Source organism: Lepidochelys olivacea, assembly GCF_965140295.1.
Source record: "Lepidochelys olivacea isolate rLepOli2 genome assembly, chromosome: 1".
Taxonomy (NCBI): Eukaryota; Metazoa; Chordata; order Testudines; family Cheloniidae; genus Lepidochelys; species Lepidochelys olivacea.
Window position 1 is genome coordinate 291313579 of NC_140411.1, and position 16318 is coordinate 291329896.

At 42.5% G+C, this 16318-nt stretch overlaps 1 protein-coding gene across 1 annotated transcript in view; it reads left to right on the top strand.

Annotated features, from left to right (window-relative positions):
• Positions 1-16318, top strand: part of WIF1 (WNT inhibitory factor 1) — a 54520-nt gene that overhangs the window by 19536 nt on the left and 18666 nt on the right. Inside the window, exon 3 of the mRNA XM_084617471.1 lies at positions 10605-10713. Coding sequence (XP_084473597.1) covers positions 10605-10713 — 109 coding nt within the window. The remainder of the gene's footprint in view (positions 1-10604; positions 10714-16318) is intronic.

Sequence of the window (16318 nt, forward strand, 5' to 3'; positions counted from 1 at the left end):
GTATCTCCATGAGAGTTTCGTGGAGATCTCTGAGGCAGATTCCCGTGAAATGAGGGAGTCAATCAACACCCCATTCCGCTGCTCAGACTAGGCATGTGGTGGTACGAACATCATACAGACACAAGCTTGCTTTCTTCAATCCTCCTGCCCCAAACAACTCGCTTCACTGATTCCCAAAATGTTTCCCAAAATCAAAGCCACTTACCAGGGGCCTCCTCTCCTGTTTGCACTTCTCCAAGCTCCAACAGCTGTGACTGGCTAGCCTCTTCCAGGGTAGAGAAGAGCTCCCGGCTGCATGCATCTCTGACCTCCAAGTCATCCTTTGCCTCTGGGTCCCCCTCCCCTTCCACATCCTCATCCAAGATTTCCTCCTCCTGGCTCAGTCCACTCTCAACTGGCACACAAGCCACCGAAGTATCCACAGTGGCCTTCGCAGTGGAGGTGGGTTCACCACCGAGTATCACGTCCAGCTCTTTGTAGAACTGGCAGTTCGTGGGTGCAGCACCAGAGCGGCAGTTTGCCTCCCACGCCTCATGGTTGGTGTTCCACAGCTCCTTCATGTTGACCCTGCACTGCAGTGTGTCCCGGTCATGGCCCTTTTCTGTCATGCAATGTGAAATCTGTCCATAGGTATCATAATTCCTACAGCTGGAGCGCAGCTGGGACTGGACAGCCTCCTCTCCCCAAATGCCGATGAGGTCCAGTAGCTCGGCATTGCTCCAAGCAGGGGATCGCCTGGTGCGTGGAGCAGGCCTGGCCATGTGGAAAGATATGCTGAGACCACTGCATACATCACTGAGCAAACAGGAAGGGGACTTTTAAAATTCCCAAGGAATTTAAGGGGTGGCACTCACAGTTGGTCACCCAAGGGCAGGGCAGTAGAGTTCAAACCAATGACCAGAGAGGCGAGAACAGGAGTTGTGGGACACCTCCTGGAGGCCAATCGTAGCGCTGCGGTGCTGTAGCCCCAGTGGAGAAAGCTGTATGCCTTTCGTTGGGGTGATTTTTTTTTTTTTTTTTTTTTACAGTGCTGCAGCTGTGCAGTTTCTGCGCACTAAGTGGCTTGGCAGGGTGTACACCTCAGGAGTTACAATGCAGAAAGCTGCTTTACTGCGCAGAAACTTGCCAGTGTAGACAAGGCCTTAGATACCGACCTCCACAGAAGCCTGTCTCAATCAGAGTACCGGGTTCAGAAGCCTGTGGCCATGAGACACCGTGTCATTCATTTCCCAGTCATATCCATCCAGGCTCTGATGTCTCAGATCAGAACGGTTCTCTTGCACCAGCTCTCTGTTGTGAGTGACATGCTGTCAAGGTTCCTTCCCCACTCCGAGCTCTTGGGTACAGATGTGGGGACCTGCATGAAAGACCCCCTAAGCTTATTCTTACTAGCTTATTCTTACCAGCTTAGGTTAAATGCTGCCACCACCAAAGTGTCTAACAATAACAACAGGGGAAGTGCCCACTTGGAAACGTCTACCCCTCCAAAATCCCCCCAAGCACTACACCCCCTTTCCTGGGGAAGGCTTGATAAAAATCCTCAGCAATTTGCATAGGTGAACACAGACCCAAACCCTTGGATCTTAAGAACAATGAAAAGCAATCAGGTTCTTAAAAGAAGAATTTTAATCAAAGAAAAAGTAAAAGAATCACCTCTGTAAAATCAAGATGGTAAATACCTTACAGGGTAATCAGATTCAAAACACAGAGAATCCCTCTAGGCAAAACCTTAAGTTACAAAAAGACACAAAAACAGGAATATACATTCCATTCAGCACAACTTATTTTATCAGCCATTTAAACAAAACAGAATCTAACGCATATCTAACTAGATTGCTTACTAACTCTTTACAGGCATTCTGACCTGCGTTCCTGCTCTGGTCCCAGCAGAAGCATCACACAGACAGAGAGGTCTTTGTTTCCCCCCCCCCCTCCAGCTTTGAAAGTATCTTGTCTCCTCATTGGTCATTTTGGTCAGGTGCCAGCGAGGTTACCTTAGCTTCTTAACCCTTTACAGGTGAAAGGGTTTTTCCTCTGGCCAGGAGGGATTTAAAGGTGTTTACCCTTCCCTTTATGTTTATGACACGCCCCCCCCAAATCACAGATAGGGAGAAACGCTGGCTGTGATTTCTTCCTGGAGCTCTAGATAAAAACAGAGTTAATAAGACACATGCACCTCTAAATATACTACCAAGTATATAAAGACTAACAATATTTTTCACATCTCAAGGACGATTTTAACCAGTTGATTCTGGGAAACTTTCACGGGAGAGTACATCAGCCACTTTGTTAGAAGCTCCTGCGATGTGTTGTATGTCGAAATCAAAATCTTGGAGAGCTAAACTCCACGGAATAAGTTTTCTGTGTTGTTTCCCGTGGCAGTATGAAGCCACTGTAGCGCAGCATGGTCGGTTTGCAGGTGGAAACGCCGTCCCCAAACATATGGGCGTAGCTTTTCCAGAGCGTAGACAATGGCGTAACATTCTTTTTCACTGACTGACCAGCTGCTTTCCCTCTCAGACAGCTTCTTGCTGAGAAACACCACAGGGTGGAATTCTTGATCCGGTCCTTCCTGCATTAAAACTGCTCCCACACCACGCTCAGATGCATCTGTGGTTACTAGGAACGGTTTGTCAAAGTCTGGGGCCCTTAGCACAGGGTCAGACATGAGTGTCACTTTAAGCTGGTTAAAGGCCTTCTGACACTCTGCAGTCCACTGAATGGCATTTGGCTGTTTCTTTTTGGTTAGGTCTGTCAGTGGGGCAGCGATTTGGCTGTATTGCGGTGCAAATCACCTGTAATATCCGGCCAAGCCAAAGAACGATTGGACCTGTTTCTTTGACTTTGGGACAGGCCACTTTTGGATAGCATCCACTTTGGCCTGTAGGGGGTTGATAGTTCCTTGACCCACCTGGTGTCCAAGGTAAGTCACTCTGTTGAGGCCTATTTGACACTTCTTAGCCTTAACAGTTAGTCCTGCCTCCCTTATGCGCTCAAAGACTTTTTGTAGATGTTCCAGGCGTTCTGCCCAGGAATCCGAAAATATGGCCACATCATCAAGGTAGGCGACTGCATATTCTCCTAATCCTGCTAGGAGACCATCTACAAGTCTTTGGAAGGTGGCGGGTGCATTCCGTAGCCCGAAAGAGAGCACATTAAATTCATACAGCCTGACATGTGTAGAGAAGGCTGACCTTTCCTTGGCAGATTCATCGAGCGGTATGTGCCAGTACTCCATGGTTAAATCCAAGGTAGAGATGAACTGGGCCTGTCCCAGTTTCTCCAATAGTTCATCTGTGCATGGCATTGGATAGTTGTTCGGGCGAGTTACAGCATTTAGCTTACGGTAGTCCACGCAAAAAAATATCTCCCCATCTGGTTTGGGAACTAGAACCACTGGGGAGGCCCATGCACTGCCATAGAGGCGGATTACACCCATCTGTAGCATACCCTGGATCTCTCATTCTGTAGCAGTTTTAGCTTCAGGAGACACCCGGTAAGGTTGGGCTTTAATTGGATGAGCATTACCTGTGTCAATGGAGTGGTATGCCCGTTCAGTCAGTCCTGGGGTGGCTGAGAATGTCGGTGCGTAGCTAGTGCACAGCTCCTTGATCTGCTGTCGCTGCATACGCCCAAGGGTCATGGAGAGAAACACCTCATCCACGCGACCAGCACTTTTCCCTTCGTAGTAGACACCTTCAGGCCACTCAGCGTCATCTCCTCCCTGGGCTGTAAACTGACAAACCTTTAATTCTCTGGAATAAAAGGGCTTTAGAGAATTAATATGGTATACCTTAGGCTTTTGGTTGGAGGTGGGAAATGCTATGAGATAATTAACAGCTCCCAGGCACTCTTGGACCGTGAATGGCCCTTCCCATGACGCTTCCTTTTTATGGGCCTGGAGTGCCTTTAAGACCATGACCTGGTCCCCTACTCTGAAGGAATGCTCTCTGGCATGTTTATCATATCAGGCTTTTTGCTCTTTTTGAGCATCCTTTAGGTTTTCTTTAGCAAGGGCTAAAGAGGTTCAGAGGGTGTTTTGTAGGTTGGTTACAACGTCCAGAATGTTAGTTCCTGGAGAAGGTGTAAACCCCTCCCATTGTTGCTTCACCAACTGTAATGGCCCCTTAACCTTGCGGCCATATACAAGTTCAAATGGTGAAAACCCTAAACTGGGATGTGGTACAGCTCTGTAGGCAAAAAGCAACTGCTGCAGCACTAGGTCCCAATCATTGAAATGCTCATTTACAAATTTACATATCATGGCCCCCAAAGTTCCATTAAACTTCTCCACCAGGCCATTTGTTTGATGGTGGTAAGGAGTGGTAACCAAGTGATTCACCCCATGAGCTTCCATAGTTCCTGCCAGGAAATTAGTTCCTGCATCTGTGAGGATGTCAGAGGGCCAACCTACCCTGGCAAAAATGTCTGCTAGTGCCTGGCACACACTTTTAGCCCTGGTGTTGCTTACAGCTACTGCTTCCGGCCATCGGGTGGCAAAATTCATGAAAGTCAGTATGTACTGCTTTCCTCTGGGTGTCTTTTTTGGAAAAGGACCTAGAATACCCACAGCTACTTGCTGAAATGGAACTTCAATGATGGGGAGTGGCTGGAGAGGGGCTTTGACCTGGTCTTGTGGTTTTCCCACTCTCTGGCACACCTCACAAGACCGGACATAGGTAGAAACATCCTTGCCCATTCCCTCCCACTGGAATGACTTTCCCAAATCATCTTTGGTTCTGTTCACCCCAGCATGGCCACTAGGATGATCATGGGCTAAGCTTAATAGCTTTACCCGGTACTTAGTTGGAACTACCAACTGTCTCTGAGGATGCCAGTCTTCCTGGTGTCTACCAGAAAGAGTTTCCTTGTATAAAAGTCCTCTTTATACAACAAACCTGGATCGATTAGAAAAGCTGAGAGGCGGTGGGTTGCTCCATGCCGCCGTCCAAGCTCTCTGGAGGCTTTCATCTGCTTCCTGTTCCATTTGGAACTGTTCCCTTGATGCTGGAGACATCAGTTCCTCATTGGATTGTGGACCTAAGCTTGGTCCCTCTGGAAGCGATGCAGGTGATGGGGCTGGTTCTGTTGACTGTGAACCGCTCTCCGCTGGTGCACTATGTTGGGATTCAGGCTCCGGCTGAGCCTCTTGCGTAGGGTTATCGGCTGCTCCTGGTGCAGGTTCGGTGGGCCCTCTGGTGTTGGGGTTGCAAGCGCTGGACTCAGTGCTGGCAATGGTTCTGGTGCTGGTTGCTTCGCCAGTTTCAGTTCGGGGGCTGGCTCTGTCTGGGTCTCTGGGACTGGATCCACTACTGCTTTTGCGGACGTTGGCATGGGGTCTGGTTCCATCACCTCTGACCAGGTCCTGGTAGAAGTTTCCGAAATAGAGCTAGGTGTGACAGCTTGTTTAGCCTGGCTGCGGGTGACCATTCCCACCCTCTTGGCTAGCTTCACATGATTGGCCAAGTCTTCCCCCAACAGCATGGGGATGGGATAACCATCATAGACTGCAAAAGTCCATGTTCCTGACCCAGCCCTTGTACTGGACCGGCAACTTGGCTGTAGGCAAGTCAAAAGAGTTTGACTTGAAGGGTTGAATCGTCACTTGGACCTCTGGGTCGATTAAATTGGGGTCCACTAAGGAAGCATGGATAGCCGACACTTGTGCTCCTGTGTCCCTCCACGCGGTGAACTTCTTCCCACCCACATTCACAGTTTCCCTCCGTTCCGAGGGTGTCTGGGAGGTATCTGGGCCTGAGGACCTCTGGTGTGATTCCGGTGCAAGGAACTGTAATCTGTTGGGGTTCTTGGCCTTTACATGTCCCGGCTCGTTACATTTAAAACATCGTCCAGTTGACAGATCACTGGGGCAAGGTGGGTTGCTGGAGAATGGTGTGGCAGGATGATAAGGTGTCTGGAGTGTTCCTTGGGGTGTAGCTGCAGCCTTGGGCTGCCCCCGGTAGTAGGGTGTGGTCTGAGGTTGTCCCTTCTGGTATCCACTCCAACTGTGACCAGGGTTGTTTCTCTCTCCTCCCTCCACCCGTTTTGTTCCGGTTTGCCCTGCCTCTCTGGCGGTCTGGGACTGCTCGTATTGATCAGCATAAGAAGCAAGACTTTCTGCTGAGTCCATTTTCTTATCCCATAAACACTGTTTTGTATCCTCCTTGGACATATTCAGGAATTGCTCCTGAGTCATCAAATCACACATTCCTTCAAAGCTAGTTACACCCCTTCCTTTGACCCATTTATCTAACAGATCCTTCATCTGGTTTATATAAGCCACATTACTTAGTCCAGGTCCTCTCTTAAGGGCTCTAAATTTTACTCTCTAAGTTTCAGGTGTAACTTGAAATTGCTTTAAAACCAAATCCTTTAATTTATTATAGTTAGAAGCCTCATCAATAGGCATCTTATTGAATACGTCCAGAGCCCTTCCAGGCAATTTTGTGACCAATGTGGTTATCTTTTGAGCTTCAGGAATTTTATGGAGTGTGCACAGTCTCTCAAAGGTGCGAAAATATTCAGCAATATCACTGGATTCATTATACTATGGACATAGTCGCTCCCATTTGTGGATTGTTGGGTAAGGATTATTAGAGTTATCTGGTATATTCTGCTGAGCCTTTGCCTTCTCCATCTCCTGTGCATGCTTCCTCTCTTTTTCCCTTGCCTCCAGTTCTTTTTCCCTTGCCTCCAGTTCTTTTTCCTTTGCCTCCATAGCTCTCCTGTGGGCAGCCTCTTGGGCTTTTTCTGCCTCTTTCGCTGCCTTCAGTCTGGTTAACTCCAGTTTGTGTTGTGCCTTGGTTTCTGACATCCTAGCCTCTCTGTTTTTAAACTAACTTTACATCCGAGAGTTAGAAAGAAAACCACAAAATAAAACCAAAAAACCTGGCTTGTAAAATTTTGCTGTGCTGTAATGTGATACCTATGTTCTCTGATAGCTATTCTCAGCCTACAGAAAAATCCTTTAAAAAAAAAAAAACAATTAACACCTCTGTCTCCAGGCAGATAGACAGAAAACCCTCTAGCTGCTCTGAGCTTAAAAAAACAACCTCTTCAGGTCTGTGAAAAACTTGTGAATTTCCCTGCAGGAGGTTAACTACCCTGCCTTTAGGTAGAGAAAACTCCAGCTCAAAAAAGAAGAATCCCTTTGTTATGCCTGCTGCTCTGTCCCCCACACAGAGACACAGAATTTACAGCTGCAATCCTCTTTTACAAAACCTTTTAAAATCCCGCTGTGCTTCTGGTTCAAAATGATCTAAAAAAATCTCAAAATGATCCCCAAAAAAATCTCAGAATGATCCCATCGCTCTGCCACCATGTCAAGGTTCCTTCCCCACTCTGAACTCTAGGGTACAGATGTGGGTACGTTCATGAAAGACCCCCGAAGCTTTTTCTTACCAGCTTAGGTTAAAACCTTCCCCAAGGTACAAACTTTGCCTTGTCCTTGAACCCTATGCTGCCACCACCAAGCGTGTTAAACAAAGAACAGGGAAAGAGCCCATTTGGAGACGTCTTTCCCCAAAATATCCCCCCAAGCCCTACACCCCCTTTCCTGGGGAAGGCTTGATAATAATTTTCACCAATTTGTATAGGTGAACACAGACCCAAACCCTTGGATCTTAAGAACAATGAAAAATCAATCAGGTTCTTAAAAGAAGAATTTTAATTAAAGAAAAGGTAAAAGAATCACCTCTGTAAAATCAGGATGGTAAATACCTTACAAGGTAATCAGATTCAAAACATAGAGAATCCCTCTAGGCAAAACCTTAAGTTACAAAAAGACACAAAAACAGGAATATACATGGTTTCAGAGTAACAGCCGTGTTAGTCTGTATTTGCAAAAAGAAAGGGAGTACTTGTGGCATCTTAGAGACTACAGCTCACTTCATCGGATGCAACCGATGCTCACGAAAGCTTATGCTCAAATAAACTGGTTAGTCTCTAAGGTGCCACAAGTACTCCTTTTCTTTTTAGGAATATACATTCCATTCAGCACAGCGTATTTTACCAGTCATTAAACAAAAGGAAATCTAATGCATTTCTAGCTAGATTACTTACTAACTTTACAGAAGTTCTGACTCTGCATTCCTGATTTGTTCCCGGCAAAAGCATCACATAGATAGACAGACCCTTTGTTTCTCCCCCTCTCCGGCTTTGAAAGTATCTTGTCTCCTCATTGGTCATTTTGGCCAGGTGCCAGCGAGGTTATCTTAGCTTCTTAACCCTTTACTGGTGAATGGGTTCTGCCTCTGGCCAGGAGGGATTTTATAGCACTGTATACAGAAAGGTGGTTACCCTTCCCTTTATTTTTATGACACCTGTGCATTTGTTGCAGAAGTTGGAGGGATTTAGTGAATGAGGGAGGGGACTCCAGGGAGAGAAAGGACAGTCTCATGGTTAAGGCAATTGAATGGTGCCCTTAAGAATTGGATTATGTCCCTCCTCTGCCACAGTGGGACAGATTTTTCTAAGGTATGTAGGACCTGGATCCAAAAAGGGAATAATTACATTGTCACACTCAGCCTGTCAGGTTAGTGTGTTAACCACTGGACTCTGGGATATTCTGATGTGTGTCTCCTTCAATCTCTCCTACAGAAATTTTTCCCTTTTAAGTAATAATTGAATAATTAAATATTAATTGGACCAGAGAAAGAGTAAGTGATTGTATAGCACAGTGATTAGGAAATTCACTTGAGAGATGGCAGATCCCTACTCAAATCCCTTCTCATCATCAGGGAGAGGGGGGACTTGAAGCGGTGAGCTCCCACATGCCTTGAGAGTAGCCTAACCTTCTGCCCAATGGTTATCAGGGAGTTCTTCCTTTCCTCCCAACTCTCATTTTGTGTAGAGTTAGGTGACCTCTAAGCATGCCTACCCGATTGGGTCCTGCAGGCAAGTTAGGCAGAAGAATGCCTATCTTCCTCCAGTTCATGAATTGCACTGAGGCTTATGTGGGAGACAGGTGTCCAGACACCTGGAGAGAGGCAATAATGTGTGTGCCCAGAGGCAGATATGTAGGCGCCCAGGGAGCTCTTCCTACAAAACTTGGGTGCCAAGGAAGTATAGGCACCTACAGGCTTCACTGGCAGCCAAGCAGAAGTTTTGTGAATCAATGGTGCCTAAAAAGGGGACTTAGGTCCCTAAGTACCTTTGTAGATCCCTGCCTAGGTGCCTAAAGATGCAAATAGGTGGGTATCTGGATATTCAAAAGCATCTAAACAGGTTAGGCATCTAATTCCCATTAATTGGCCCAGAGTTCTTGTGTGGTGCTGGGATTTTCTGGATGCCCATTTTCTGGGGGCAAGAGTTGCAGAGTGACTGAGCATTCACAGGTGCCACTGAAGTCAATGGAAGCTGTGTTTTGAACATGTAGAGCACTATATCATGTTATCTACTTTGAAAAATCAGGTTTTAGGCCTCACAAATTAGGCACCCAAAATGAGTGGGCACTTTTGACACCTTTGCTTTAATCGCTCTGTGCCTCAGTTCCCTAGCTGCGAAACAGGGATGGTGTATGAAAATAAATTCATTAATGTTTGATGCACTCACATACTGTGGTGAGGGCACCACTGAAACACCCAGGAGGAAATTACTAATTCTGTGTTCAGTGTAGGGCTTGAATGGTGTACGGTAAATAAGGTTGGGGTCACACATTGAATGAGGAAGATATAAATAAATATTGAATGACTGCCCATTCACTGAATGAGGCAGGTGTCCTGTATAGATAATAGTATGTGATCATATAATTAAAAACACCATCATAATGCATATGCACAAGAGCGTGAATTAAGGTGGCATGGACAGCAGTGCAGAGCAGTACTCCATCCAGGCCAGCTCCTACTGGGCACACCCACAACACACCCTCTCTACTGTGGAGGCCAGTAGAATATGGTGTAAATCCAGCTTTGTGGGGGAATCCCCAGCTGTCCAATTAGGGCAGCTTTATGGCCTCTTTGTGCTGCCGCAGTGGAGCTAAGTGGCTGTATCAGGACTTCAGTCCGAGTTTTTCCTGAGAAAGGACTTCAAGAATTAGCCCATCGTTTGTACAGCACTTTGTGATCCCTTGGAATGAAAAGTGCTAGTTATGTAAAATGTGATTACCATGGCCAGGTCTACCCTGTAAAATGTTGTCAGCATAACTATGAAATGTGTGTGAGAAAACCACACCCCCTAGCAGACATAGCTATGCCAGCCAAAGCGCCAGTGTAGACGCAGTAAGAATTCTGTCAGCGTACGCTGAGTCTGAACTAGGGAGCTCTTCCAATATAGATATGCCGCTATAGCTATATCGGCTTTGCCTGCAGAATGTAGATTAGCCCCACTAGGATATTTATTCACTTCCTTTCAAAGTGCAGCAAAAGGAAGTATGCAACTTTCCTTGCGATTGGGCTGCCTCAAGCTTAAAGGTTTGTCCTATGCCAATTTTCAGATGAATATTTGTCCCGTTGAATATTATGTTTAAACAAAGACACATTTTTTTTAAAAAAAAATATGGTGTGAAAGTTGAAAGTGTGCTGTTGTTCCACTTTGGACTATATGCTGAATAGTTGCTCCAGTGACTGCAATTAACAAACATTTACTTTCAATGCATTTTGTTGTAGGCTGAGTACTTTTATGAGTTCCTGTCCTTGCGCTCACTGGATAAAGGCATAATGGCTGATCCAACCATAAATATCCCCCTACTTGGAACAGTTCCTCACAAAGCATCAGGTTTGTGTTGTTCATGTTATAAATATAATGTTTCTGGAAAACAATACATTCTAAAGCAAGTTGTTAAAAGGGTAAATACCATATCATAAATTGTACTGTAAATTTTAGCATCAAGGAAATGTTTGTTATAATGCTGAACACTTGTTCCATGTAAATAATATGAAATCACTTTACCTTACTACATTACTAAAAATCTAATGAACAGCCCCTTTTAGTTATTTTTCTTCTTTGAGCCAAATCTTGTTACTCCTATTCATGGAAGTAGGCCAGCAGGAGTTGGTCCAAAGTTTGATACATAAAATTCATTTATATGAAGCATTACTGCAGTTCAAAATTTTTATGAAGGCATTATTATTTCCTCTTAGTTGACAACATCTGGGTAATAGTAGTAGTAGTGAAATAATAGTCAATGCTTAAAGTATGTGGACATTATAAGTGCATATCGGAACTAATTTTACTGCATTTTACTTCATATGGTCATTTTAGATCTGTGCAAAGTGAGTGTACAGTAGACAAAAACATTAAAACAGACTGACTTTGTTTTTCAAAAATTTTCATGATTATAAAAATTGAGCAGAATTTTTGCTTTTTAATTTTCAAAAATTATTTTTAATTTTGGTTTTGTTTAACTCACTAAAGGACTAAGATGACCAATTATAACTTATACAGTAGCAAAAAACAAAAAAAGTCAGGGAAACGGGAAAATGGAGGAGAAAACAGGGATTTCCCCCTTTTTTCAACTTAGTCACATTGTGGAATTTTTGTAAAAAAAAAAGTTAAAATTATAAAAAAAAAAAAAAAAAAAGGTTTTAATTTGCCTATTTTGAAAGTGAAAGGCAATAAAGGAAACATTTTGATGGTGTTGTCAATTCAATATTAATAAAAGATAAAAATAAAAAAAAATCAATTAAATTTTAAGATTGGAAAAGTGCATTCTTTGATCAATTCTTTTAGATTGAAAATAATTACCAGCTCTAGTGGTAAATTAGATTCCTTGTGTCTGTGCTAGGGTGACCAGATGTCCCAATTTTATAGGGACAGGCCTGATTTTTGGGTCTTTTTTTTATATAGGCTCCTATTACCCCCACCCCCATCTCGATTTTTCAAATTTGCTGTCTGGTCAACCTACTCTGTGCAGAGGTACATGAAACAAACATGATATTCCAAAGTTCTTGTAGGATAAGGTGCATCTTAAAACACCAGCAAAACTGGAAGAGCCTTCCAGTAAGTGGGCAGTGTTATTGAGATAAGTCAGCCTATCATCCTATAGTTGACTGACTTCACTTGCATACTGCAGTGCTGTTAAATTGTATGAAGTTAATATTTCTTCGGTAACCCCAATCTAACTTCACCTCTTTTTCTAGTCTGCAGACCAAAGAGATTACACCTTTTTTTCCCTATCCCCAGCAAGTATATGCCAGACTTGACCACCTAGAGTCAGATTCTGATATCCTTACTCATGCTGAGTAGTACCTCACCCAATGATAGTATCGTTGAAATCAATAGGAATACTTTTGGAATAAGGTACTGCTCACACTATGTCTTCACTGCAAAAAATAATTGTGTTTTTAAATTGAGATAGCTAACCTCAAGATGGCAATCTCAACGTAAAATCTTAGTGGAGGCTGGCACTGAAAGTTTTTACTTTGATGTAGCAAGTAGCATCCACCCACGGTGGACTGTCTACACAAAAAAGTTGTGCTGTTTAACTATACTGGTATAGTTAAAGCTTTACAGTCCTCTTAGCGTGGACATAGTTTTGCCAGTATAGTAAATTCAGGCTAAACTGATGTAAGCACCTTCGTACCGGTATAACTGCATTCACAATATGGGTTGCACTGATACAACTATTCAGTTAAAAAAAATCACAACCCTCACCAACCTAGCTATAGTAGTACAAAAACTGTAGCTAGACCATGCCACAATCTTGCCCACAATGATATCCTTTATCGCCCTATTCATTGAAGTTACTATTAGGCAACTAACATAATTGGACCATACATCAGTGATGGTCCAAAAAGTGTTCAAGGACCTCTGAAAGATTAGCCCAAAGTCTATTTTTCAATGCATGGAAAAGGCAGAGCCTAAAGAAACAAATACGGGAAACATATGAAGCAGAGCTTTGGGATAAACCAATGCCTTTCTGGGGAAAGAAGAAGAGAAACTAAGCAAAATCATTAATGCACATTTAAAAAAATATTTTTAAAACTGATAACACTCTTGGGTAATTTAAGATTTTACTTCTGGATAAAACACAGCTTTTTCTTGGTTAAAACAACATTATTATGACTGGCGGTACTTTCATTTCACTGGGAGTTAGGTGCCTAAATACCTTTGAGGATCTGGGACTAAGTAGCTGCCTGTTTAAAGGAGCAGAACTTTGACATCTCCCAACAGCAGAGAGTGCTAAGTGGAGCAGAGAAAGGGAGAAGGGAATTGGTGAGAGGGAGACAGATCTCAGAAAAAGGAGGGAAAGAAATGGGGAGAGGGAAGGCCTCATCATGGCAGGGGCATAGTAAGAAATGGAGCCAAGTGAGAGAGAATGGCCTGAGAGTTTATGGCAGGACGTAAGGCACACACTGAAGTTTACATAGGGCAGCAAAATGCCTTTGACTGGTTCTGGCTATTTTTTGTAGTATACATTTAGAATATTTGTAGTTAATCTTCAGTTTACAGTATTTTGAAAACGATAGTGGTGTTAAAGTGATGTCATGTTGACAGCAATATGGCCTTTCCATGGCGTCTGGAATGTAACATAAGTAACTCATATCAGCATGTGCTATGTATTGAGTGAGCTACATTGAAAACTATATTTTGATGAACAGCAGAGTGTTGTAACCTACTGTACCATAATTACTGCAGTATAATCACTTGTAAAACAAAGAGATTACACCCAAGTTTAACACACACATAAGTAAAGAAACTGATATAAAAAGGTGCAAAATAAGCATAAGTGGTGCCATGTTCTTATTAAACATGAAGGTAATTTTTGATTTGTATGTATCTGTGACATGCATTTTTGTGCTGTCTTATACTGAGCACCCTTTGTATCAGGTTATCAAATTGTCTGATAACACAAAAGCTCCTGATCTTTAATGATTATTAAAGTGTTTGCCTTCTATCATCTCAAAAGTACCAATAAAGTACAAACTGCAGGGCTGTTTCTGTAAAATTACTTTGTATAATAAACAGTTTTACATTTAAAAATGAGGTGAAATATGCAGAAGGCTCTGCCAGTCTGCATCATTGATACATAAACTGGGTTGCCTCACTGATTCTTAAACATTTTGAAAGGCTGAATCAAATGATCAGCTCTGACTATCTTCATGAAGAGCTATGCTGCACTGTTGTAAGGTTACCAGGGATGAACTTTCATAGTTCAATAAAGAGCACTAGTAACTATCATGATTGGAGGTCTCACTAATATGAACATGATTTTAACTTATTTGTAGTTCGGATAAGTGAGTTCCAAGACTAATATGGACCTGTAAACCGTGTTTATATATGGTGAGCATGTGCAGACACATAATTGTACTTAGTATATGCACTGTATAGTAAGCCATAGTTAAGTCATGCTTGGTGCTACAATGCATGTGATATTTAACAGTGATTAGTAATCAGTTTGGCAGCATGTACAGTAATTAACAGTGAGCTGCTAGTATGAAGGGTTTTTTAAATGAAGTTTGCAAGCAGATCTAAATTAGCTAAGCCCTGGCTAAATAAATGCATCCTATAAAGTAATGTTCAGTTGTCTGCTCTTAATTTGCTAATTTATATGTCTGTTGTGTGTATTGTGAATTACTTCTACAAATCTGATATAATGTGGGCAAATTAGGTGTCACTGAATCAGTTTTCTGTAGCTGTGTGTGTCAACAAACAATGAAATTATTATTAAAAGCCAAATTTTAATAATATTTTTAAAGTAAAATTTTTACAGCAATTCAGCCAAAAAGGATTGTAGTAGATTATGTTAAGAGGGAGAAGCAGAAAAGGGCACTAAAGATAGGCTGATTTCTCTCTGGTGCCTCTCAATCTTAGTAGGCACAAGAGAGGGGGGAAGAGCAGAGAGAAATAGCAGAGCAGAGGGAGGCAGGTGAGAAGGAAGTAAGGTAGGTGAAGATTAGCTGCTACTTCAGCCAAACAGAGTGGGGGTTTAGCAAGATGATTCTTGTTGAAATCAATTGAGGCCAAGATTTCCAAAGGAGTGTAAGGGAATTAGCTGCCCAAATCTCATTGAAATTCAAAGAAGTTGGGGTCTAACTCCCTTAGGCTGTTTTGAAAATCCCAGCCCAAAATCTCATGGCTACTACACATTCGGCTCCTAAGATGTTGGCATCATTACACACAGTCTCACGAAATAAAATGAATCAAGAGTTGGAGAAAATGCCTCACAGTGAGAGACTTAAAGAGTTCCATTTCTTTAGTTTATCAACAAGAAGATTGAGAGGTGACCTGATTACATTGCATAAGTATCGTCACAGAGAGATAATACCGGGTTCTAAAGGGCTCTTTAAACTAGCAGAGAAAGTCATAACAAGAACTAATGGCTTCAAGCTGAAGCCAGACATTCATATTAGGAACTAGGGAAAGATTTTTACAGTGAGGGTAGTTAGCTATAGGAACAAACTACCAAGGGAAAAGGTGGATTTTCCATCTCTTGATACCTTCAAGTAAAACTGGAGCCTTTCTGGAAGATATGCTTTAGCCAAACAGAAGTTATGCCTTAATCAAACCACTTAACAGGCAGTAACTGGGTGAAATTTAATGTTCTGTGATAAACGGGAGGTCAGGCTAGATAGTCCAATGCTACCTTCTGGCATTAAACTCTATGAATCTATTTATTTAAATCCACAGGCTGAAGTAATTTAGGATCAAATCTTGATTCCATTCAACTCAACAGGAGATTTGTCATTAATAATGGATCCAAGCTTTGGCCCATAGTGGCATCACCAAATTTCACCTCTACTTTTCTCTAAGCTATTACTTAAGATAAAACATTAAATGACATTTTTCCTAATACCATTCTCTTGAGCACTGCATTATTTACTACACTTTGCACTGAGAGAAGCAAATGTTCACTAATATTTAAATTATTCACTGCAGTTAAACTGTTTTTAATCCACAGCATGAGTTTTCCACTTACTGCAGGGCTATCTGTTTTTTTAAATAGTCTTTTAAAGAGGTCAATATAAAAGTAAAAACAGATTGTATAATGAAAATGTTAACAGTCCCTCAGCTATGGTAGATCTGTCAGATGCAGAATAAGTTTTAGTAATAAACTGTGTGTATTTTTATATTATATACACAACTTGCATTTGAGACTCTTTATGGTATATAGAAGTAACACAACAAACAACAAAAATTGCCCACCTATTATTTACAAAAAAATGTTTATGGCAACCAATTTAAAACAAACAAAATACAAAGCTATTAGCTCAATATTTTGCTCTGAAGTCTCAGACCAAATTTAGGGGAAATGAGTGAATAATCACAGATAGCTGTATCCAATTTATAAAGGAGCAAGGAGGAGCCAATCATGAAGAGAGGAGATAATCGATTCATCTGAAGATTATTTAAGATCAGTTGTGACAATCGCATAACTTCA